Source organism: Hyalella azteca, unplaced genomic scaffold (genome assembly GCF_000764305.2).
Source record: "Hyalella azteca isolate HAZT.00-mixed unplaced genomic scaffold, Hazt_2.0.2 contig3902, whole genome shotgun sequence".
NCBI lineage: Eukaryota > Metazoa > Arthropoda > Malacostraca > Amphipoda > Hyalellidae > Hyalella > Hyalella azteca.
The window spans coordinates 1-24,745 of NW_025934131.1; the positions used below are offsets into that span (position 1 = coordinate 1).

The 24,745-nt window shown below is 37.1% G+C and overlaps 1 protein-coding gene across 2 annotated transcripts; it reads left to right on the forward strand.

The window, feature by feature from the left end:
- The first annotated feature begins 12,108 nt into the window (after positions 1–12,108).
- Positions 12,109–24,599, forward strand: LOC108676874 (pyruvate dehydrogenase [acetyl-transferring]-phosphatase 1, mitochondrial-like). 2 transcript variants are annotated; one of them, XM_018165028.2, is made up of 5 exons: positions 12,109–12,444; positions 17,005–17,194; positions 19,928–20,088; positions 21,407–21,619; positions 23,686–24,599. In XM_018165028.2, exons 1-5 carry the CDS (start codon positions 12,253–12,255, stop codon positions 24,493–24,495), a joined length of 1,566 nt encoding a protein of 521 aa, XP_018020517.1. In that variant the 5' UTR covers positions 12,109–12,252; the 3' UTR covers positions 24,496–24,599. The 2 variants fall into 2 exon arrangements, with proteins under 2 accessions (XP_018020517.1, XP_047735781.1); XM_047879825.1 differs by lacking the exon at positions 12,109–12,444 and adding an exon at positions 16,375–16,537.
- Positions 24,600–24,745: the final 146 nt, after the last annotated feature.

Here is a 24,745-nt window from a genome sequence, read left to right on the forward strand (position 1 = left end):
TAACAAAAAAATCAATTAAGGAGACCGTCTACCCTCCATAAAAACTTCTACAGTTATTATCCGATCATTGTGAAACTTTACATACACATGTAAAATGTAAAAAAATAACATTTTGCTCATATATATTTTTCGAAAAAATTGATAGAAAACGTGATATTCATAGAAAACGGCCAAAAACTGATACTATAGAAAATCTATCTCCTCCTATAAATATCGTCCTACAACATCGAGACACATATCATTCGATTCGTAAAGACCAGTCCATACCTATCAACTCTGCCATCCCTTTTTTTCATTTTCTCCATAGTTTCTTTTTTATGCATTTTTTTTTCCATTTGTCCACTTTTTCCCTGCCCTCCCCACCTTATCCCCCATATATAAAACGAACCATGCACAAATTCAAAAAAAGGGATGGCTAGATCGATAGGTATGGTCTTTCCAAATCGAATGATATGTCTCTCATTGCTGTAGCTTGAAAACTGTAGGAGGAGATAGGTTTTCAAAAAGACAAAAAACAAAAATTTAAATTGTTCAAGGAAGCCAAATAAAGTGAAATTCATTGAAAACAGAAGAATATGCCCAAAAAAGTCTTGATATTGTAGCCCAAGCTTTCCCATTGCCAATTATTTACATTCAGGGTACCAGCAAGCATCTTTAGACCTATTTATGTCAAATTTAACGTGAATAATAAGCTATAAATTGGACTTTTTATGTATAAATATATATATGAAATATTCATTTTACATAACGTTACAACTGCATTACGCAAAAACTATTGCACGTACATCAATGGTAGTAGCTTTGTTGAACGCGTCTTGTTTGTAGCTTTCAAACGAGTGCAAACACTTTGCAATTAACCTAAATAATGACATATAAATACCATTTATTAGTAAATAATGTTATAAAATGTTCATTTTATGAAAGTTTAAGACTGCATTACACGAAAAATATTGCATGTACATCTATGGTAGTAGTAGCTTCGTTGAACGTGTCTTGTTTGTAGCTTTCAAACAAGTGCAAACACTTAGCAATTAATGAAAGTAATGATCTAAATATACAGATTTAATTCAAATAAATCTTTGTACATATTGTTAAAAAATGTTTATTTTATATATTTTTAAAAATTTTTTACTAAAAAACTATAGCATGCACAGACATGCGGTAAACTGCGTTAGACACGCTTTTTTTTCAGCAGCTACAAAATGTGTCAAGAAAACGGAAAAGCCAAAATTTCCGATTTTTGGGGTAGACGGTCCCCTTAACATCAAAGAATTTTGATTAGATGTAATAGATTTGTCTTGCTCAGCAAAAAAATTTCACTTGACACAAAATTAGTGCATCATTGTCATGGCCAAATTGTGTGTAGAATGTCATAGATAGAATTGTTCACCGGGCAACATAAAATGAAAAGTAATTAACCTAAACGATGATTTTTTTCTAAAAAAATATGGTGGCTGTCACTAAAATATTACTTTGTGTTCCAGGTACCATCAAATGGGGTAAAAAGGGATGGGTGGGGTAATAAGGGACAGTCCTCCAACATTTTGTAGAAATGTTGTAGCAGCTAAACTAATTAAAATATTGCCAAACTAAAAATAGTGGTGTCAAGTTCAACATTTTTACTATCTATGCAGCATTAAGCAAGTTGAGAAATCATACATTTATTACCTCTAAAAAAATCCATGAAAAAAGTGTGAAAAGTGAGATTTTGGAAAAGTACCTCTGCTAATGTCTGTAACAGAAAAAATATTTGTCGTATTGAAAAATTTTACTTACATAAAAGTTGCACACTAGGGTTGGCCCACTTTGCAGAGAGTGGATGAATATTGCAAGATCTTTGGCAATGCTTCTGTCAGGGTTGGCGATTTTTTTTATTTTTTTAAAAAAATCAAAAAAAATCAAAAATCAATGATTTTTTTGATTTTTTCATGATTTTTTTTATTTATTTGATTTTTTTGATTTTTTCAACTTTTTTGTATTTTTGAGGTGTTATCTTTTATGTTGCAATTAGCCTACTAACAATAACAGTATATGGATCATAATGGATGGCTAATAAGGGCACTTATTGCCTTCAATAATGGCCAACAGGCCAAGGTCTGTCTCTTATACACATCTAGATGTGTATAAGAGACAGGNAAAGTATATTTATTAAGTCCCTACTCACTTGCTGCGAATTAAAGCTAATTGGTTTTGCCTTTATTATAATCCAATTCATTGAATTAGACAAGCACATAGCAATTTTAATCCATCCCAAATATTAATGGGTAATTTCTACCAAAAATTGTTCAATTATTCATTATGCACTGAGCCTAATATCTAAAATATCTTAAGGCCACGCGTGACAAATATAATTACATCCCATTAATATGCTAACTCTAACTGCCGAAATTAAAAGCAAATGCAATCAAGCAAACTGAGGCGATACTGAGTCAAGCCTATTGCATCAAGATTTTATTCGATACTGAGATATACAGAATTAAATTGATTTAACCATTACACGTTACTGAAATCCTTGTCATGTCGTTGTCCTATTTCATTTATTCAAATTTTCATCAAATTATTAAGTGTTTGTGGTTAAAATAGATTATTTTGTATTTTATTTTGATGGTGACGTCTATTTTTCCATGCCGCTGCTTTATTACATACAATAGCAATAAAACTCCTAAAATAGAGTATCATAGAACAATAACAGAGCTACTTCTGTCTCTTATACACATCTAGATGTGTATAAGAGACAACATCATCTACAAAGGAAGAGGAGGACTTCAGAGTACTGTTAGTAATAGATGAGTACACTCTGCATGCTTCAAATGTTTAAAATTGAGTTTTATTTCAAGTGTCCCTTTTTACCCCATTTCCAGATTAATTCAGGAGCCTTTTATATTGCGTCTAGCACCTTACAAATAGCATATGGAATGCCATACAATAGCCCTTGTGAAGACCTTTAAAATGAGCCCAAACTTGTTTATGAAATGTTTCATGGTAAGAAGTTATTAACAAAAAATGCTCAAAACCATCCCTTTTTTCCCCGTTTGACAGTATATTTTTTACAATCTATTTTGGTTATAATGAATTCACTTTACTCAATTGAAAGGGTGCGAAATTACCAGCCGTCCTGTAAGCTTACCTACAGAAGAAATGCTACATGGTTGCTGATATGAAGCTTGCAGTGGACAAGGTCATTGTAAATGTTCAATGGCATGTCCATGGATTAGGTAATATCACATCAATTACTATACGGTAATGTATGAATAAGGTAATATCATATCAATAAAGGAAAAACCAGTAAAATTCACAGAAAATGTCATTTATTCTACATATACATCATCTACAATGGAAGAGGAGGACTTCAGAGTTCCGTTATACCGTTAGTAATGGATGAGCACACTGTGCATGCTTCAAATGTTTTAAAATTGAGTTTTATTTCAAGTGTCCCTTATTGCCCTATTCTCAGGGTTGCTTCAGGAGGCATTTCTTTTGTGTCTGGCATCTTATAAATAGCATATGGAATTTTTTCAGAAATGCCATACGATAGCCCTTGCAAATACCTTTAAAATGAGCCCAAACTTGTTTATGAATTGTTATTAAGGGAAAATGCTCTAAACTGTCCCTTATTACCCTGTTTGACGGTTCATCAATAATAATCCTAACTGAATTGTGTACTTTTGTTTACACTTGATCACTAATATATTAAGTGTAATATATATATATATATTTCATTTTTTTCGATTAAGCATGCAAGCAAAATGAATGAGAACAAAAATGCTCTAACATAACGCTTTACAAAACATTTCATTTTGTATCCTCAGAAATTATTAGAAAGCTTGTAACAGAATATTAAATTACATACTAAATATACACATTATTTTACATTTGCAAGCACACATTGAACAGTTGAAATAAACAAAATATAAAGATAATACATACTATTGACAAATTTGGAATAATTTACACAATTGTAGACAATGATACTCATGAAAGAAATTTTAAGACCTTTAGACCATAATCACAATTTACTTTTTCACTTGAAAAAAGTAAGTTATCGGGATGTGCATCCTACATTTTGTAGAAATGTTGTAGCAGCTAAACTAATAAAAATATTGCAAAACTAAAAATAGTGGCGTAAACTTCAACATTTTTACTACGTATCTATTATGTATAAAGCTAGTTAAGAAATCATCCATTTACTACCATCAACCGGGGCTACTCAGGACAGTTTTGAGCGTTTTTTGTTAATAACTGTTGATAACTTCTTAGGATGAAACATTTCATAAACAAGTTTAGGCTCATTTTATAGCTCTTTGTGAAGGTTATGGAATGGCATTGTCAAAAAAATTCCATATGCTATTCCCAAGGTGCCAGAAGCAAAAAAAAAGTGTCCCGAGTAGCCCTGTCGAATGGTCAAATGGGGACGGGGCTACTGGGGACACTTGCAATAAAACTTCATTTTAAAATATTTGAAGCATGCAGAGTGTACTCATCCATTACTAACAGTACTCTGAAGTCCTCTTTCATTGTAGATGATGTAGAGGTAGAATAAATGACATTTTCAGTGATTTTTACTTGTTTTTGATGATATTACCATAAACATTAATTACAGTCAACTGGGGTGACTTTGGCTGTGTTTTTGATTTTGTTTTGCAAACAAAAACGGGGTCGTAAACGCCAGGGTCATAAACGCCAGGGTCGTAAACAAGGTCATAAACGCCTGAGTGACTTTGGATCGTTTATGACCCCACTTTTGTTTGCAAAACAACATCAAAACCACCACCAAAGTCACATGCCATTGAGCATGCCATTGAGCATTTACAACAACCTTGTCCACTGCAAGCTTCATATCAGCAGCCTTATAGCATTTTTTCTGTATCTGTAAGCTCACAGAACGGCTTGTAATTTCACACCATTTTAATTGGGTTGAGTGAATTTACTATAAAAAATATAACTCGGTACTCACTGCAGTGAGTGACAGAGTGCATTTTCTCGTCAACAAAAACTTGAGGTCACGGACAGACGAATACATTCCCTAACATGCCTATTTAATTGCATCATTGAAATTTTAAATTTGAAAGAGTAATAAGATTTTATAAAAATATGTATTTTTCTTATGAATGTACCACATGTGTACACATCGCGATTCTGAGAAGTACAGCGTGTACATATATGGCGCACATCGCGGCCAACGTGTTAAAAGCCTTTAGAATGCAAACCTACCAAATCCATATATTCCAACACTGTGTGTAACTAAATTTGGCATTTTGTGAGACTAATTCCGGCCGCGCTTCAAACTCTACTTATTCGTAATGCCAACACTCTTGTGTTCAAATTCCGATCACTGTGTGAGCTGTATTGGAATACGACGCAGCTTGGAATTAAAACACTATTGAATATTAAGCAATACTTAATTAGGCTTTTAAATAAGAGCTATTAAGCTTTTAATTAAGAAAATTTTAATTTTTGCACACAGCTTAGCACGAGCTGTGTGTGTCTAATTCCAAGCTGTGTCGGAATTTGTTTTTATGTGTCTAAAACCATCTCTTAACTTAATCATCTATTAATTTATTTACGACTTGAAATCAGCAAATACAAGCATGGTGCCAATCCATAGGTTATTCAAAAGAACCTGGTCTTATGACATTTTGAACCAATCAACACTTTTTTACAGACCGATCGTAACACACCTTCACTGGCAAAAGCTTTCATACTACTGAAGAAAGGTCAGCTGACAGCTACACTGGCCGTGGGTTGGTGGTTGGGCCTTATTTGAATTTGAATGCATGCATCGATTCAAAATCCTATAGACCCATAGTATACAAGTCATAGAGCCTAAATTTTTAATATCTATATAAAAAATGTACATTTCTGCATGTATTATAATGCTGTTAACATTAACAAACTTTGAATTATCTCTGATGCAAGAAATATTTGCTTAAACAATTTTATTTTCAATATAAGCGACTGGATGCAAACATCGGTTCGCAAGAACCAAGACTAGCCCCCAACAAGAGTAATTTCAAATTTTAAATTGACGTTTATATCTAAATAAAAGTGTATTTAGCCAGTATTTTTGCATCAGAGATACTTTCAAGTATTTCAATGCTAACAGCATCAAAATTCACGCAGAAACGTAAACTTTTAATAGGTAAACACTGAAATTTATGCTCCTCCTCCTACTCCAAAGAACTGACACCGATTTCAAATAAAAAATGACTAATGAATCGCGCTTTCTGGTAGCTTCTCTCACAGCTGTTGTTTAGCTCAAGTTGCCAATATGTATTTAATGTAGTCTTCCGTAGTTCCGTTGGTACAAAACTTACAAAATAACTTTGAATTATTGATTGCTAATTTCTGGCATTAGGTAAATGTTTATGATTCAAATTAATCATAGAAGTTGTATCTCCATTATTCCATGCTGAATTAATATTACCCATAGAAGGTTCAAATACAGGCTACAGTGATACAGATAGCAGCGGCAAAGAACTGAACTACTTTATTGTTTAGTCTCTTGACTAATAATATCGTATTCTGTTTACGTCCGGTCTCTTAAAGTGTTCCAGCAACATATTTTCCATTATTAATTATTTAAATGTATAAACTTGTGGTGCAGTAAGAAATAGATATTAAATTGTTTGAATTCTNCTAGCGTGACATATTTTCCATTACTAATTATTTACATTTATTTGTTTGTAGTGCAACGAAATATTGCATTTTTTTTGTCACAGTCGATGTAGCTACCACCACCACATTTTCTTGTGTGTGACGTCAGTACACGTCACGGCAGCCATATGTAAACGTACAAACCACAGCTGACGCCTGACAGCACGACAGCTATGAAGATGGGAAGTTCAGTTTTGCATTGAAATCGATGGTTATTTGTGAATAATATTTTCGATTGTGATACTATAACATTTCTGATTGTGAAGTAATTTTGATTGTGATATTGACACTTGACAGAAGTGTCAACATTTGAACATCGAAGTTCTAACATCTTGGACTTGGCTGAGGCTTGGCCAATCTTACCGATGTCATTGTCATTTTTACGTCATTGATATAAATCTGGAAGCAACGTAAGTAAGTAAGGAATTTCCCAGTTCAAATATTGATTTCTTTACTTATATCAACTTCGAAACTGTACATATTTAAAAATTGAGTTGTTATGAGACCATAACTGAGAAAATGTTGCTCAATGGGTTAGTCCAGTCGTAAATGAGACTTTCGTTATTCCCTTCCAGCCAAACCGATCCACGAATTTTAGAGTCTCTTTACATCCATAAACTTAAACCTAAATTGAATAACCAATCCATCTCTTTTCCTCATTTGGTTCTAGGTCAATAGTTGTGTTTTTTCCCCTTTCTTTCCTTATAATTTTCTAAATTTATTTACTAAAATTGATTTCCATGTATTTCCAGATGTATTTTACTAGCTGATGATGGGCATAGCCCAAAACATTCTGTTTTGTTTATCTATGACTTCTATTCAGTAAAATGTTTTATGCAACTTTTTTAGTTTTAGCCTTTATTCTTGAACTTGGAAGAACTCCTCGAGATATTGTCAAATATCTTTCAATATGCACCCATTTTTCCTGCACCCTGGATCCATTTTATTATGTAATATTGTTATGAGAAATTTAGTTATTATTCTGTCATAAACCCCCTGTCAATTTGGCTATATTTCTGTGTAAACATTTCTGAAGTCTCTGTGTACAGCTGTGAAAACTCTTGTAGTGAATTTATAGCAAATTACCTGCACGTACCGGTAGTGCATGATGTTACAATTAGGCTCTTGACACACACACTCAGACACACCAGAAGATGGAGAGGACATAGTTCCAGCAACACCAATGCCCAACACAAGACACACCAGAAAACCATGTACAACCTGGACTTCTGCTACAAAAAAAAAGGAAATTAATGAACAAGTACCAAATGTGCTTGATGATGAACTTTTTGCTGGAACTGGCATAGACAAGGCATCACAATCTTAAAACTCTAGAAGTCGCAAGCGGCTAAAAAGCACTGAATCTGAAGAAGAGTTAGGTGATTCAACAAATCCAACTGGAGGCTCCAGAGCCATTTCTAAACCTACCAGACCATTGGAAAATCTCAAGCAGCAAGATATTGTCCCTCAAATTCAACTGTTCAGTCATGTGGGAATAAAAGCACTGTTCTAATTAAGCAACAGTCTCTGAACATTAGCAAAATTTCTTTAAATACAATTTCAGTTGCTGCAGAACTAAACAATATAATTCAAGAGTCCTCAATCAAAGATGTGCACATAAAAAAAGACAAAAAATTGAACCATATGAATTCAGAACAAATGAAGAGGTGGCAATTAAAACCTTGCTCTCTACCTCTAAACTTGGAAAATGGCAAATTGAATGCTACAAACCATCATCTGACATGGGATACATCTGCTCTGGGGTCATTTGTCCAGTCTGATAAAAATGAACTTGATGACTTATTGAACATGCAAAGACAAGCTTGTAAAGTTATTGAGCTCTCCAGACTATCAAAATTCTATGGAGCATCAAAACAAAAGTCTCTGGGCTTGAAATTAGACTTTGAAGGTAACCAGCTACCTGAAAGTCATTTTGGTTTCATCTCGTACTGAGTGAGACCCTATGATTCACAACCACTAGAATGCTACAGATGCCAGCAACCTCAACATCTTGCAAGTGGATGTACCACTCTTGTATGCTGCCTGCTCTGCACTGAAAATCACTACAAGGATGTGTGTACATCATCAACATTCAAGTATGCAAATTGCAGAGGTCCACACATTGCCGGCAGCTGAGACTCAGACTGCAGGTATAATGTCCAAGCCATGGCCATAGATGCACTAAAAAGAAATGGAATGTCTTATGACAAAGCCAGAAAGCAAACAAATTTGCTATACTCATATCCCCATCCAAGAAGAGATTTACAAAATAACCAAAGTAGCCAGTCATCTTAACAAACACACAAGCAGCAAAGCATGTAGAAGTACATAGATCACAAGGCTCTTTCCAAGGAAGTTCACCCTGCTCAAATATCACACCATCTCCTGATATTACTTACAGCCAAGTGACCAAGTCATATGTGCCACAACTATCAAATAATTGCCCTATCAATGCAATCTCAAAAAAATCCTCTGATAGAAGAAGAAGCAATAGCCACTCTCACCAACTTAAGAAGTGAAATTCAGAAGCTCAGTTTAGCAAATTGCAATGTTTCTGAAAGAAATTGTCCTTACAGATTTCTCGAAAGAAAATAAGAAGGGAAAGAACTGCTGACCAAAAGTGAAACCAGAAAACACTTTGGCAGTAGTGTTGCTAAGACTTTGCTGAGGGAACTGCATGCAGAGGCCACATTACTGAAGAACCTGCTTCAACTGAGGCAACCTTTACAGCTGCTTGCACACCCACCTGTCCTGGCCCATCTAGCATGGCCATTGATGAACAACCAATATCTTCTCAAAAGAGACAAACCAAGACAGCTAGGAACACCAAAAAGTGGAAAACTTGAAATGGCTCATTCAAATTTCAATTCGGTTCAGCAACCTACCACACAAAAGTCCCAATTTGTGATATATCAGTTAAACTGCAATGGTCTGAGAGGCAAAGTATCTGAGCTGAAGATCTATATTTACACCAAAAAATCTGAAATATTATATTAATGCAAAACTTGGCTAAAGAAGAATGAGCCAAAATTTCATGGGTATCAATCCTTATGGTTGCATTGACTAGGAGAGAAAGGTGGCTTGGGAATTCTATAAGAGAGGACATTATATATATACATACTTTTAAACCAAAACAAGTGATCTCATTTCCAGCTGGTTTATTAGAGTATCAATTCATGTAAATATACACCAACTGTGACAGTATCAACATTCTGAATGTCTAAAACCCCTGTACCTGATACGTGGTGCACTGCCACTCACGCCTGACACATGGCACACTACCACCCACGTCTGACACATGGCACACTACCACCCACGTCTGACAGGTGGCACACAACCACTCACGCCTGACCATGTGGCACACTGCCACTCAAGTGTTCCGTTGCCACTAAAGCATAGACAAATGATAAAATTTAAGATTTGGGGTAACACATGCAAAATGAGTTTGTTTTTGTGAATGGCTTTTCATGGCCAATGTTGGCCAAGATATGGAATTCACGGCTCAAAGAAAGGGAATCACGGCTTGCAAATTCATAAAACCATGGCTCAGAAAATCCAGTCACAGTTCAACGAGTAAATATTTTCATCACTAGCTCTAAACTGGGCTTAACTAGCAAGGTACCAAGTTTTGTTGTTGTTGTTGACCCTCCCTGCCTTGCTTCACAGTGCAAGGCTAGCAAGTTTAGTGCTTTACTTATTTTCTTTGACAGGGAACAGGCTGCAAGGTGCTTTGGACACTACAACTACTCAGGTTGTAAAGCCAATTATAAAAAATGTAACTCAGTACTCACTGCAGTGAGTGACAGAGAGCGCATTTTCTCGTCAACAAAAATGTGAAGTCACAGATGGACAGACAGACAGACGGACAGACAGACATGGTAAGCACAATAGTGCATTTTTCCATCAATGAGTAAATGCGCTAAAAATAGCGCCTTCAGCTATTAAGTGTGACATCCCGTGTTGCAGCCCAGGCCAGGACTGTCACTTTGCCATCGCCGCTCTATTTCTTCCCAATTCATTGTGTCAATGCAGAGACTTTTTTAGACTCTTCCTCAAGTTCATTTTTGAGCACTATAAGTAGACCAGTAAAGTAGGTATCATATTTAATTTTGTTATATGGTGACTGAAGCCAAAATTTATCTGGCTAATCAAAAAAATTTGTTTAGGAAAGTGTAGATTGTACCACCACCACTTCCTGAACTCTACAATAAAAAAATTTTGTCAACTCATCTCCCTGAATTTCATAAGTATTACCGGTACTGTAATAATTTTCTATCGGTTTCTTTTGTACCCGTAAAATGGGGTAACTTAGACCACTTTTTTTATAAATGATGCCATTTTTTTACTAGCTAAATTAAACTTGAATTGAAACATGCAAAATACAGGTCTATACTCTAGCTTCACTCACCATAAATTACTGGCTCCTGCCTCTCATAGTCTATGTAATTTAAAAAAAAGTGAAGGTCTTTGTTACCCCAGCTCTTGGGGTAACTTAGACCGGGTGGTAAAATCAATTATATTTTTTGGTAAAATAACTCCAAATAACTCCAGGTTTTGTTGCATTGTAGTAGAACTCTTCTAGTTACATATGCAAATGACAAACTTGAGGAAAGTGTCATAGTTTGCAAATGGGGGGCACCGCCCCATAATGAGGGAAATGTGACTACCTAATGGCAGCCCTGATGGGGTAATATTGACTGGCTTGGAAATTAAGTTAAAATTACCATATATAAGACTCTGTAGAGTCTGAAACATAAAGAAAAAACATAAATAGGCTGTCAAACATAAAATATGTTATATATGGTAATTTTATATTAACTTCCAAGCAGGTCTATGTTACCCCGCCAGGGCTGACATTAGGTGGTCTAAGTTACCCCATTTGGGGGCAGCGCCCCCATTTGCAAACTATGACACTTTCCTAAAATTTGTCATTTGCATATGTAACTAGAAGAGTTCTACAACAATGCATCAAAACCTGGAGTTATTTACCCAGAAAATAAAAAAATTGGAGGGGGTACTCTGACAGGCTTTAAATAATAGCTTTTTTTTTGTGGGTCACATTTTTAATTATTTAACCTATTAGATATGCAAACTTTTCAAATCTTTCTATTGTGTTATGTAGCCTCAGTATTAGGCCTTTAATGCCCATTGACAAAATTTTTCTATGTCAAATAGTTTTTGAGTGGGGGTTTTTGTTAAAAAAACGAAAAGTCTAAGTTACCCCATTTTACGGTAATAATTTAAACCCGTTTGTTTAGATTATTCTCTCTGTCTAAGTATCCCGTTAGTATGATTTTTTAAACAATTTTACTCTTGTATGTCAGTCTCTGCTTGCTTATTACGTTGTGATAGAATAATTGTTACATGCTATTTTATATAAATTACTGTGATTAATGCAATAATTGACTCAAAATTCGACTTGGACCGCAACATTTATTTTCTTGAGGTACACGTATTCTAATGGCTACTATATTCCAGGTAATTAGTCTTTAGTCCAGTACAAGAAGCAATTAGTCCAGTATATACTGTACAGGAAGCAGTTGACTGCTTCAAATGATTAACTAGTTTTATTCCATATTTATTTAGGCAAATATTTAAATGGCATTTTTTTACAAGGCCTTTTCAAGCGGCCTCAACTTGCCTCCATTGTTTATCCAACACAACAAAATAATTTGTTCTGCTTGTTCATCTTCATTGGGCTGCTTGCCAAGGACCCAGTCATTGCGACTATTTCGTGCTGTCCCTGCTGTTAATTCTCCTGCCTCGAGTCACAAATTGTCACCCCAAGAGGCAAGTGAATAAAACTTAAGTTTTTATTTTCATTTAAATATTTTCCTGGTTTAAAATCCTACTTTTAAATTGGGTGACTTTGTCCTTTGTTGGGTGACTTGACCATTGTTGGCTCATAGGTACCTACCTTTTTGCAATACAGATAGTCACATAGTAAGTGTGATATCTCTTTATTGCTTTTATCATTTATCTCATGGAACATCAAAAAACACATCACAATTTTTCTAAGGCAAGAAATTTCTTGAGTATAGGGTTTACTTTTCTTGAAAGTCAGAACAGTCAAAGGGATTATATGCACTCTGTCAATGGTACAAGTATATAGGTAGTATATATATTTCATGGTATATAGACCTGTTTTTATGTGAAAACTTTTCAGTTCTCACAGTTTCAGTACCGGTACTGTACTGTCAAACGGGGAAAAAGGGATGGTTTAAGCGTTTTTTGTTAGTAACCTCTTACCATGAAACATTTCAGAAACAAGTTTAAGCTCATTTTATAGCTCTTTGTAAGGGCTATGGAATGGCATCTTTAAAAAAATTCCATATGCGATTCGTGAGGTGCCAGACGCAAAATAAAACCATCCTGATTTACCCCCGGGAATGAGGTAATCCTGGACACTTGCAATAAAAGTTAATTTTAAAATGTTTGAAGCATGCAGAGTGTACTCATCCATTGTACTCAGACCTTACTAGACCTCTACTAACTAAGAATTTAAAAGCAAAGAATAGTCCACAAAAATTCATATCTTTATAGAAAAAGTTTCGGAGACCAGCTCCATCGTCAGTTCGTAGAATCTAGAATCACAAATCAGAAGTCACAAATTAATACATTGAAACCATAGAACAAATTGAATTTCTTTAATTAACTAATTTAGATTTTTAATTTGATTTATAATTTTAATTTAATTTAAATTCTTAGTTAATTTGCAATTTAAGCATACAAGTGATATCAATTCTTTAATAGCAATCTACTAAGCGCCGCGCTTGTGTTGCATGAGGCATGGCCCCTGTCAATCGCTAGCTCGTCAATCGGTCAAGAAGCGTATGCAGAGGCTGCAAAGCGCCCCTGCATGCCTCTGCATCAAGAGGCTCTGTATTGCAGAGGCTGCCTCTGCATTGCTTCTGCAGGGAGGCTGCCTCTGCAGGTGCCTCTGCATTGCAGAGGCTGCAAAGCGCCTCAGCATGCGCTTTGAGGCACTTGATTCTCGTGTATTGCCCCTAGTGTGAACGGGCCTTTATATGTGTAGATGAAGCAATTTTTAAAGATATGAAACAAATCTAATATCCTTAACTCATTGATGGGGGTATACAGAAACGTGTACACCACCAGAAACATGTTCAGAGTTTTTTTAACTGGTATAAAAAATTATGCCCAATTCCAATATTTTATTATATGCCTCATTAACAACTCTCAAAACTGTTTACATATTTTGAAGGTACTAATTACTGTTGATGTTGCCAGCACGATGGAATAGGTGAGGTCTGGTTATTTGGTCTCTATCAACCGGTGGTGAAAGTAGTTTTCAGATAAGAATATGTATGTATACCATCAAATGGGGTAATAAGGGGCAGTTTTGAGCAAGTTTCATTGTATATTACCCCTGGGAACAGGGTAATCCAGGATGCTTGAAATAAAATGTTGACTTAATTTTAAAAAGTTTGAAACATGCAAAGTGTACTCATCTATTTACACTATAGTTTAGGTCAAATACTTTTCATTCTATGATGCCTGGTGCACAATTCTATATATAACATTCTATGCACAATTTTGTGATGACCGATGATGCACTAATTTTTTGATAAGTGACATTTTTTATTCGCTGAGCAAGGTAAATGTAATCAATATTCTTTGTTTTTTAGTACTCTGAAGTTCTCTTTTAGTTACAGTACTCTGAAGGCCTCCTCTTCCTTTATAAATGACATAGATGTAGAATAAATGACATTTTCTGTGATTTTTACCCATTTTTCTTTATTGATATATGATATTACCATGCCGTCAAACATGATAATAAGGGACGGGCGGGGTAAATCGGGACAGTCATTCCACATTTTGTAGAAATGTTTTAGCAGCTGAACTAATCAAAATATTGCAAAACTAAAAATAGTGGCATAAAGTTCAACATTTTTGCTATCTATTTAGCATAAAGCATATTAAGAAATCATTCATTTACTACCTCTAAAAAATCCATGGAAAAAAGTGTGAAAAGTGAGATTTTGGAAACATACCTCTGCTAAGGACTGTAGCAAATTAAAAATTTGCTTTATTAGTGCATTTTCTCATTTATGGAAAAAATGCACTATTGTGCTCGCCATGTCTTCTGTCTGTCTGTCCGTCCGTCTGTCCGTGACCTCAAGTTTTCGTCGACGAAAAAATGCGCTCTCTTGTCACACACTGCAGTGAGTATACTGAGTTGGTATATTTTTAAAAAATTTTACTGGCATAAAAGTTGCACACAGGTGTTAGCTTACAAACGTGATTTACAGAATTTGCATAGCTCATCTCCCCGAAAATAGTGGCCATTTCCGCAAGATGGGGTAATAAGGGACACCTCTAAAAATGCATTTACAGCAGAACCTCAATTAGCAAGGGCTCCAGTTATGGAAAAAACAAATAAAATTAACCAAAAAGAATTTTGGTTCATTTACCTCTCTCAGCAAAAAAATTCACTCAACAAACAAAAAATTAATGCATAATTTGTAATCACATAATTGTGCATAGAATGTTATAGATAGAATTGTGCACTGGGCAACATAGAATGGAAAGTAATTAACATAAACTATGATTTATTTCTCCAAAAAATATGATGGTTGTCACTGAAATATTTCTTTCCATTTCAGGTATGTTTTTACAATCTTTTTTGTTATAGTGAATTCACTTGACCCAATTAAAGGGGTGCAAAATTACAAGCCATCCTGGAAGCTTACAGATACAGAAATAATGCTATATGGCTGCTAATACGGAGCTTGCAGTGGACAAGGTTGTTGTCAATGCTCATTGGAATTTTCATGGATACAGTAATATAACATAAATAATACGGTGATGTATGGATATGGTAATATCATATCAATAAAGGAAAAACAGTACAAATAACAGGAAATATTATTATAAATTCCACATTTACATCATCTACAAAGGAAGAGGAGGACTTCAGAGTACTGTCAGTAATGGATAAGTACACTCTGCATGCTTCAAAAATTGTAAAATTGTATTTTATTTCAAGTGTCCCTTATTACCCCATTCCCAGGGGTAATTTGAGATGCTCTCTCTTGCATCTGGCACCTTATGAATATCATTTGGAATTTTTTTTGCAGATGCCATACAATAGCCCTTGCAAAGGTCTTTAAAATGTGCCCAAACTTGTCTGTGAAATGTCTCATGGTAAGAAGTTATAAACAAAAAAAGCTCGAAGCCGTCCCTTACTACCCCATTTGATGGTATTTATACTGCTGTTGTTTAATTAGCAATTAAGATTTATATAAATATAAGCTTCCTGAATTTGGTCACTCTATCATGTTGCTTGTTATTGAGCCAACCTGCCCAGCATTGCATGGACTTACTTGATTACTTCCTCCAATAATGTGCATAGCTTCCAAAAATTCTGGCCTATTACATTATCGTCTGCAAGTCACAACTCAAAACATATCCATTGAATTAGATCAACCTGACTCCAGCAAAGAAACCAGGAATGGTATGGCCCAGAAATGTCCACAACACATGAAATAATTTTACACCAACCAGACAGAGTATGCAAGAACGTTCCAGCATTCATTCTCTACACCAAACAGCTCCAATGTTCTTTCTCTGCATCAAATCAGCCATGATGGAATGGCCAATCAACTAAGGATTATTGATCTTTGAGCTAAACTCTATGATTTGATCCCCAACTTAATTACAAATTCTATTGGCTAATAGTATGAAATTTACTGCTCTTATTGAAGTTATTTCGCTTCCAGGGCCTGGTGATGCTAGGCAGGTTTCAGGCAATATCTTAAGAGAAGTAAGCTGATTTGTTGCATTATGTCATGGTGCTCATGTTCTGGTTATAGTTCAAGCTGGCAAGGCTACAAAGTTATGCTTCAGTGAAATGTTACTGGTATGTGGTGAACAGTTGTTACCCTTTAGGCTATTTATTTCCATATCAGGTGGTATAAAGCTCATAGTCTTTGAAACAAAATTATTTAATGAGCTGTCCTATCAGGCTCTGTCTGGATCTGATTGGCAATCTTACAGAAAGAATCTAGCCATTTAATCAGGGCTTATTTGTATTCAAAATGCAGGGCAATTTGTATTCAACTTTTTCATAATACTGCAATACTTTTCTTCTTGGAGTTTTTCAATAGGTGATGGAGCTATCCCCCTCAAATCATTTTCAATACAAACGTGGTGAATTGATGTAGTATTTTTGCTTTTAATATCTTGGCTAATTTGCTCACAAAATATAGACTCGACTCATAAGATTTCATTGACCACCGAGAGTTACCAGATTTTATAATCAATGTGCACAAATTGTCTTTGTCATGACATGTTGTTTTCCATATTTAATTATTGTGTTTATTTCAGGCCAATGTAATTCTGCGCCACAATGAGCACAGCATCCAGATTGGTGATGATCCCAGCAATGTTCGCACCACAACCACTGAAGTGACTCCTCCTCCACTCTTTTCTATCAGTTCAGTGGACTCGAATCAACTTGCTGCCAATGTCCCCATTGAAGATAAAATGTGCGCGGCAAGGTGCCTTCACACCACTGGTTTGTAAATGAATTTTGTCACTAGTAGGTCTTGCTAATTTGAATTTTGGTTACTGAAGAGAGAGGTAATCACTTGCTACCTTACTTCCCATACAGTTCCAACTGTGGAGTTTTCATTTTTCTCAAACCAGCTTTAATGCTGCTCATTAAAACTTAAATATATAGGCATCTTTGTAATATTTATGCCTTTGATTTCAAACTGATCTGAAGATATTCCTTCTTTTAGCTGCCATTATATACTATCTAGGGCTTGATGGTGCTAGGCAGATTTCCTGCAGCTCCTAAGGAGGACTAAGCTTATTGGTAGCATTACGGCATGGTGTGGCTAGCAGGTTACACCTATTGTAATAAATTAACCTGGCATTCTTGGTGGAAGTTTTTAAGATAGAAGTGTCAGATCACGCTAGAGTGCTGCTTTATTTTTCTCGGTAGCCAGGGCGTCCTCACAGCTAAGACTAAGGGAGCAGTGGAACATAGCAACGGAGCAACTGTCCTCAGTTACACGGCTGATGTAAGAAGCTGTACCTAGCTTGCTTCTTGCCGATTGTAGTAGAGCCAAAGCGAACGATCCACAATTATGCATGCTCAGGAACTCGTTTAATTGCCTTTGTGGGGTATCAAGGGTAAACTCCCCTCCTCTCAGATCTATTGGCAAGCATTAGACGGCATCAGTCCCGCCATCGGTCGTGTCAAGTCTCTGAAAGATTATTTTTTGATGAGATTGAAATCTGGCTGCAGCTTTATTTTGTAATGGAGTTGTACTGCTCCGTCTCCCCCTTCTCTTGCCATGGCATCTCACAATCTTGACTCATTTTTGATATTAGGGGCCAGTCCGGTTATTATTTTCAACGTGTACAGAATAACATACCTCTCCTTTCCCATCTAATGTGAATACAGATTCTTGCATTAGGTACGTAACAAACATGGTTTAACGGGATCACAGACTTGAAGTTTCGCATGACTGCTTTCAGTTGCAGAATTGCGAATTGGATCACAAGGGCTCTGAAGAGTGTGATTATCGGTTTCGCTTTTCTTGCTATGAAGGTCCTCGTGATCCTACTGACCTTAGTTCCCAACTTTACTCCAAAGTCACGAGCAAGTTGCGTCTCAATTTCTGTGCCGTCCAGTGGCAGGTACGTAGCGCTGTTCCATCCGAAATCATCTACCAACTCTCAGAATCTCTGACTTGCTTCCGTTAAAAGGCATGTTGTTCATTGGTGTCCAGTAATTTATTGCGGACATGTCTTCTTGCAGCCTGTCGCAGTCAAGCCAATCCATTATCGGCATGAGCGTCCTAGTGTCGTTAGCGAATTACAAGCACTCAAATGCCGATTTTATCGAAGACTTTCACTGAGTCCGAGTAATTACACCACCACGTCAGCCTTTTATTTTGTTTGATCTAAATGTGTTAGTGATGCTATCAGAGCGTTATCGATAACAGGAGCGTTATCGTCGAAAGCCGTGTTCCCTTCTGTTAAAAAAGTCAGCTTTCTCCATGCACTGCATCAACCTCTTTGCTACGAATTCCTCAAGCACCTTAATTACATGTGATGTTCATGTCACTGGCCTGTAATTTGGGGGTTGGTCTCTTACAGCGTCTTGGTAGATAAAATTTACTGCTGAAAACTTCTTCAAACTGCTCTCCTTGCTATTTGCACATTTCCTGTTGTTTTTTTTTTCATTTTTTCATCTAAGATGAGAAAATGTTTTTTTATGAAAGAACCCATTGTGGACTGTATCTTTGCCGTTGACTAGGCATATTGATAGAAGGAGCTATTGGAGATTCTCCCGAATGACATCCACCGCTCGGGCCTCTACTGCCCGCTCCTCGTGCTAGGGCCCATTATGATTCGTCTGTCTCATGGAATAATGCGTTTTTTTGCTAGTTTACCTCGGCACGTGACGCATTCATAGCTACTATTATAAAACGCATTACTTGTACATTTCTTCTATATTTTTTTCCTGAACTCTGAGCTCCAGTCAACTTATAAGGATTTATTTCCAAGTACGTTCTCTAATGGTGGAAATTTAGCCCAGCCAGACCTTGAGGTGTAGGCCTGGGCTGGTTCCCATTCCCAATTGTCGTCTCTAATCACCATCGGGGATGGTCTGACAGATTGATCTACTCAACTCGAGCATCAGCAACCAGTTCTTCATTGTTAGTGAAGAAAAATTCAGGGATATTGTGTCCCCTTGTAGCATGCACTCTTGTTGACAACGTATGCGTTCCTTTACAAGTTGCACCAATTCATTTTCCTGACTTCTGTCATGGTCCAAGCTCTCCAAACAAAACTGTTGGGATGTGACCTTCAGTTATGTTCTAGATTAAAGTCACCCTGGCAACTAATCGGGGTGGAGTCAGCCAGTTAAGCTACCTTGATCTCGATTACCTTGAGTATTCCGTTGAATGTAACCAATTGGCAGGCATGTGGTTGAAAGACGCAGAGGCCGAGTTGTTCCATGGGTTCCTAAGCAGAGCAAATGTTCCACAAAGCTATCGGTGTTCAAAGTCAATGCCCCCGTGCCACGTGCAAGGGAGTTCAAAAAGTGAACCAATCAAAACCATGCATATTGTGTTTTTAATTAATTAAAAAATCAGAATAAGTAAGCAAGGTAATTTCAAGAAATCCAGTTTTACTGTTAGTTTATATACAGATCAAAGTTAATCAAAGTTTTCTTATTTATTATTTGCGGCAACCCGTAAATGTATCCTAATTTCCTTTGTAACTCCAGGATTTTTGTTTGGTGTGTTCGATGGACACGGTGGTCCCGAGTGCAGTCAAGTGGTGGCCAAGAGACTCTTCGAGTACGTGGCCGCGGCGCTGCTGCCTTTGCCCCGCCTTAACAGCATCCTTAAGCAATGGAGCAACGGCGAAGACGTCCAGCTCATACAGGTGCTTAGACGAGTCGCGTGAAGTGTTTAGACGCGGTGTCAGAAGTATGTCTCGTACGCTGCCTAGACTATGAGCGTAGTATGACTTCTTTACTGGTAATGAGCCTTAGAGATTTCATAATTAATATCATCCACGAATTAAGATATTCGTACAAGGGAAGCTGTGGCTAGAATGATTGTAAACATTTAAAATTATATTGAGTTCAGTGAACAACACTTGTTGCGCATGGAAAAGCAGCTCTAGTGCTTGCTTGGTCATTTTATTTATTGAAAGTGCGAAGCTTGTAGTTCCAAATCTAAGTTAGTTCAAAAAGTAACAAATTTCACTTTAATGAATTAGAATGAAGCGAGTATCACGTAATAATTGTAGTGTGGCGTGCATGTTTGCCTTGAATAGTGTTAATACGATAAGTGGAGCATGTGTGGTATGCAGGTCTGCTGAAAATGGTGGAGATACGGCTGTTGAGCTATTGATACGCGAATGAAAGCTCGAGGATTATTGTTTTCTTGAGGCGGCTGAATGTTGTACACTAGTGATCCCTTAGCTACATTGGTTGTTAGACAAGTAGCGATAGGAGGAGCTGTTAATTTAGACGATACCTTTATCTATCCATTCATACTAATCACGCTCAAAATTAATGTTTTGCTTTATTAACTCCATTGACGGTTCAAGTAATCGGTGACTTTTTCCCTTTTGAAGATGAAAGAAAAGAATAGAGTTACATAATTAATGTATTCATCATGTCTCAATTGAGAAATAGAGCAGTAAGCCTGCTTGGCCGGCTAAGCAGCTATTATGATATTAGCAGTATTGTGAGCCGGCTGGTAAAAAGTTGCTTGCAATTCATTTTAGTAGAAAAAGTGTCGATACTAGAACTAAAAAGGAAATGTTTCAAGAAGAGATTAAATGCACTCGTTATATTCGTTTACTACTTTATATGCAGAAATTTATGAACGGATTTTATTGCGCATAATTGAACAAATCTTTACTATAGCGCAGCTGGTACATATCGTCAGGCCAGGCAGCTTGCATGGTGTTGCGAAGTGTTGAAGTGACATGATCAGCCATTATGCGATCGTTTCGAATACGGTAAATATTTATATTTTGTTGAAATGATATTTTAGAATATTTTATTTTAATAAAATATTCTGAATACCTTACTTCAATAAAATATTTTATGTAATACGCTTCATCAGGCATAGTTGACAGAAGTTTGAATTATCTCCTGCTATCCCGCGATGAATATGAGACTAGGACTTCACAAGGTGTCGTAGATGGAGCAGTAACTCTTCCTCCCTGATGCCATGCTCGCCCTCAGGTGTACCACGACAAGTCTTCGTTTGTTCCCGAGCTGGCGGCGCTGTACCAGACATCGCTGGTGCGGTGGTGTCAGCAGCTCTCCGTCGAAGGCGGGCGTCATGCGTTCAGTATGCAGCAGGCGCTCGTAGGGGCGTTCGAGCGTCTCGATAGCGACTTGGGCGAAGAGGTTCAGCGCGCGCATCTCACCAGCCCAGAGACCCAAGAAGCCCTGGTAAGATCATACTTGCTCCTGACATATTTTCCAGCATTTCATTCCTAACATGAGTGAAAAGTTAGCTCTCAAGTCAATTTTTCAAAAATTTCTGTACAATGTTCATTTCTTATGCTTAGCTGTGTTTAATTCTGAACTACGGGGGTTCCTTTTTCGGAGACGGTTTTGAGTCCAACTGCGAGTTTCTATCTTGCCGAGTTTTCGTTACTGGTTTTCACTGTAGGACCAACCAGGAACTTGTGACAATGCGTACACGTTTGTTGACCGCTTGGTATGATTAAGGGGAGCGTCTGGGTCCAAAATCGACAATTTTGGCTTTTCCGGTTTTTAGTCTCACCTTAAAGCTGACATTCTGCCCTATCCAACGGTACCACTGCCATCTCTCTGCGTTGATTTATGATTTTACGACATTTCATGAAAGGGGGGCGGGTGGGGGAGTTCTTTAAGTAATTAGATAGGAACTAATTGGCTGCTGAGCTCTTTAAATATAGTGTCTACTTGAGTTGTGCTGCAGTTACGTGTTTAGTCTCCTCTTAAAGCTGACATTCTGGCCTATCCAACGGTACCACTACCATCTCTGTACGTTGATTTGTACGTACACGACACTTCATGAAAGGGGGGCGGGTGGGGGAGTTCTTTCAGTAATAGATAGGAGATAATTCGCTGCCCCAGCACTACAAATATAATGTTTTTGTGAGGTCTGACTCAGTGTGCCTCCGGGCTTTGTAGGGAGAGATGCGCATGTAGTTGCTCCCATCATCCTTGAGTGGAATCAAGCTCCAGAAACGTTTAGTTTGGTATCTATGCTACATTGAGCGCAAATTGTGGTGCGCGCGGGACTTTGTCGCGCTCTCCTGAACATTCACACTTATTGTCACGGAAATCTCCTCCTACAGTTTTCAAGCTACAGCATTGAGAGATATACCATTCGATTTGCAAAGAAGAGATCTACAAAAGTGTGTTTGGGTTTTTGTTATTTCGTTATAGTTTGGTAGATATTCAGCAAAAAGGGGGGCGAAAAGGGGGTGACTCGAAAATTTGACGAAAATTTTGCGAAAAATGACCCCCACATCCACAAAAATTAGAATTTCAAAAAACCCAAACACACTTTTATAGATATGGTCTTTACGCATTGAATGATATGTCTCTCAATGTTGTAGCTTGAAAATCCTAGGAGGAGATAGATTTCTAATAAAAAAGTTTTTCTGGAGGCCAGACGCTCCCCTTAAAGCGCCTAAATATCGTCATATTTGTTTCATATAATACATTTTTAATTAACATTCCTATCACAGTAATTTAAAAAATTTACTTAAAAATTTTGTTTGAACGTGTGAATGAACTTTTAATTGGTTCAAACTGCTTCTTTTCAACATCGCTTCTTGAATTGTCAGTTAACACTCGTATTTCGTGTTTGCTGGCATGTTTTACTAAGAAATTTAACTTTGGGGCTTGGGTTTTCCCTTGGCCCGTCCATTGCTACTATTCTCAATTATTTTCACGAGGTTTCTAGGCTGACTAATTGTCCACTTATTATAATTCTATATTCAATAAGCGCTGTGTCGATGAAACTTTTCATATTTTGAAGTATCTTTCTAGTGTTAGTTTTTTATTTGATTTTCATAACCCGAAACAAAAGGGCACTAAATTTGCCACGTAGCTTGAATCGAACAAGAGTTTGTCATTTCTCAACAGTAATATTACTAAATTTAATGGTTGTGTTCATTCTGCTACTTTAAAAAATCCAATTTACTGGTTGAAGCACCAATGTGTTGAGAGTTACGTTAATTAATTGCAAGTTGAATGGGATTCAAACATTCGTGCGTCATGGCTTTTTGATTTGAACTAAATTCCGTTTGTTGATTTCAATTTTATTCTTGCACGTTCTTTTTAACCAAATAGGTTTCGGTCACACATGGTGTTTGCTCAAATCAAGAAATTCATGTCAAGCGACCTACCGAAGTGGTTCCCTTGTGTTAGTTATTGTTACCGCCGTCAGGCAAGGTTGAGGTTATTACCACCTGTTTGTCTATGCGCATTAAGATGCTTCAGTTGACCACTTGTTTCAGATCCGAGTGGCCGTGTCGGGTAGCGTGGCGTGCGTGACTCACATCGATGGACAACACGTGCACGTGGCGAGTGTTGGCGACTGCGGCGCTCTGTTGGGACGCGACCGTGACAGCGGCCAGGGGACTGGGTCCTGGTCCCTTCATAAGCTCACTACCAACCATGACTGGGAGAACCCTGATGAAGTCAAGCGTGTTTTGGACGAGCATCCTCGGTCTGAAGCGCCAAACATCGTGAAAAACCAGCGACTCCTTGGCGCACTTATGCCTTTCAGAGCTTTTGGTGATTTCCGATTCAAGTGGACACAGCAGGAACAGCAGGACATTCTTGGAATAAAGCCTAACCGAGATAGCTTCATGAAGTTCTGTTTAACGCCACCATACCTCACAGCCAAGCCTGACGTAGTGTACTATCGTCTAAAGCCTTACGACCGCTTCATGATTATTGGGTCAGATGGTTTATGGGAAAGCTTAAGCGGGTTAGATGCCGTAACACTTGTCGGCGAGTACATGTGTGGTCGCCAAACCCTGGCCCCCGTCCAGCTCCCTGCCCGCCCCATCACTCTTGGTGAAATCGCCCAGATCTTAAACCAGCGACAAGAAGGCTTGCGCCTCAAGCCTGTAGACACAAACGCCGCTACGCACCTCATCAGACACAGCGTGGGCGCCAGCGAGTCAGGCTTGGACCACGGCACCCTTGCACATGCCCTCACTCTCGCCCCTGAAGTACGGCGATATTTCAGGGATGATATAAGCGTACATATTATTTTCTTTGATCAGGAATATCTCAGATTTTGTCCTCTTGACACATAATTATGTTCAAGCCATATAGTGCATGTAAATAGTAACTTATTTGTGTATATATTCGCTGATAAATGTTCTTGATAGTTATGAACAATAAAAGAATTCTCAACACACCTGTGTAAACATTTATTTGTTACGCAAGTGACTGTTAATTTTACGATGTGATTTATTTTCATTTTACAAGACTCGAGGTTGTTAAGTTTTATGCCTTATTTTTTAGTGATTATTTTTTGTTATTGAATTCTCAGTCTCTTTGAAG

Coding starts and splice junctions, on each gene's coding strand:
- LOC108676874 (XM_018165028.2), top strand. CDS start 12,253: ATGGCATTTTTTTACAAGGCCTTTTCAAGCGGCCTCAACTTGCCTCCA. Junction 17,195..19,927: donor AAGGTGCCTTCACACCACTG/GTTTGTAAATGA, acceptor TTGTAACTCCAG/GATTTTTGTTTGGTGTGTTC. Junction 20,089..21,406: donor AAGACGTCCAGCTCATACAG/GTGCTTAGACGA, acceptor GCTCGCCCTCAG/GTGTACCACGACAAGTCTTC.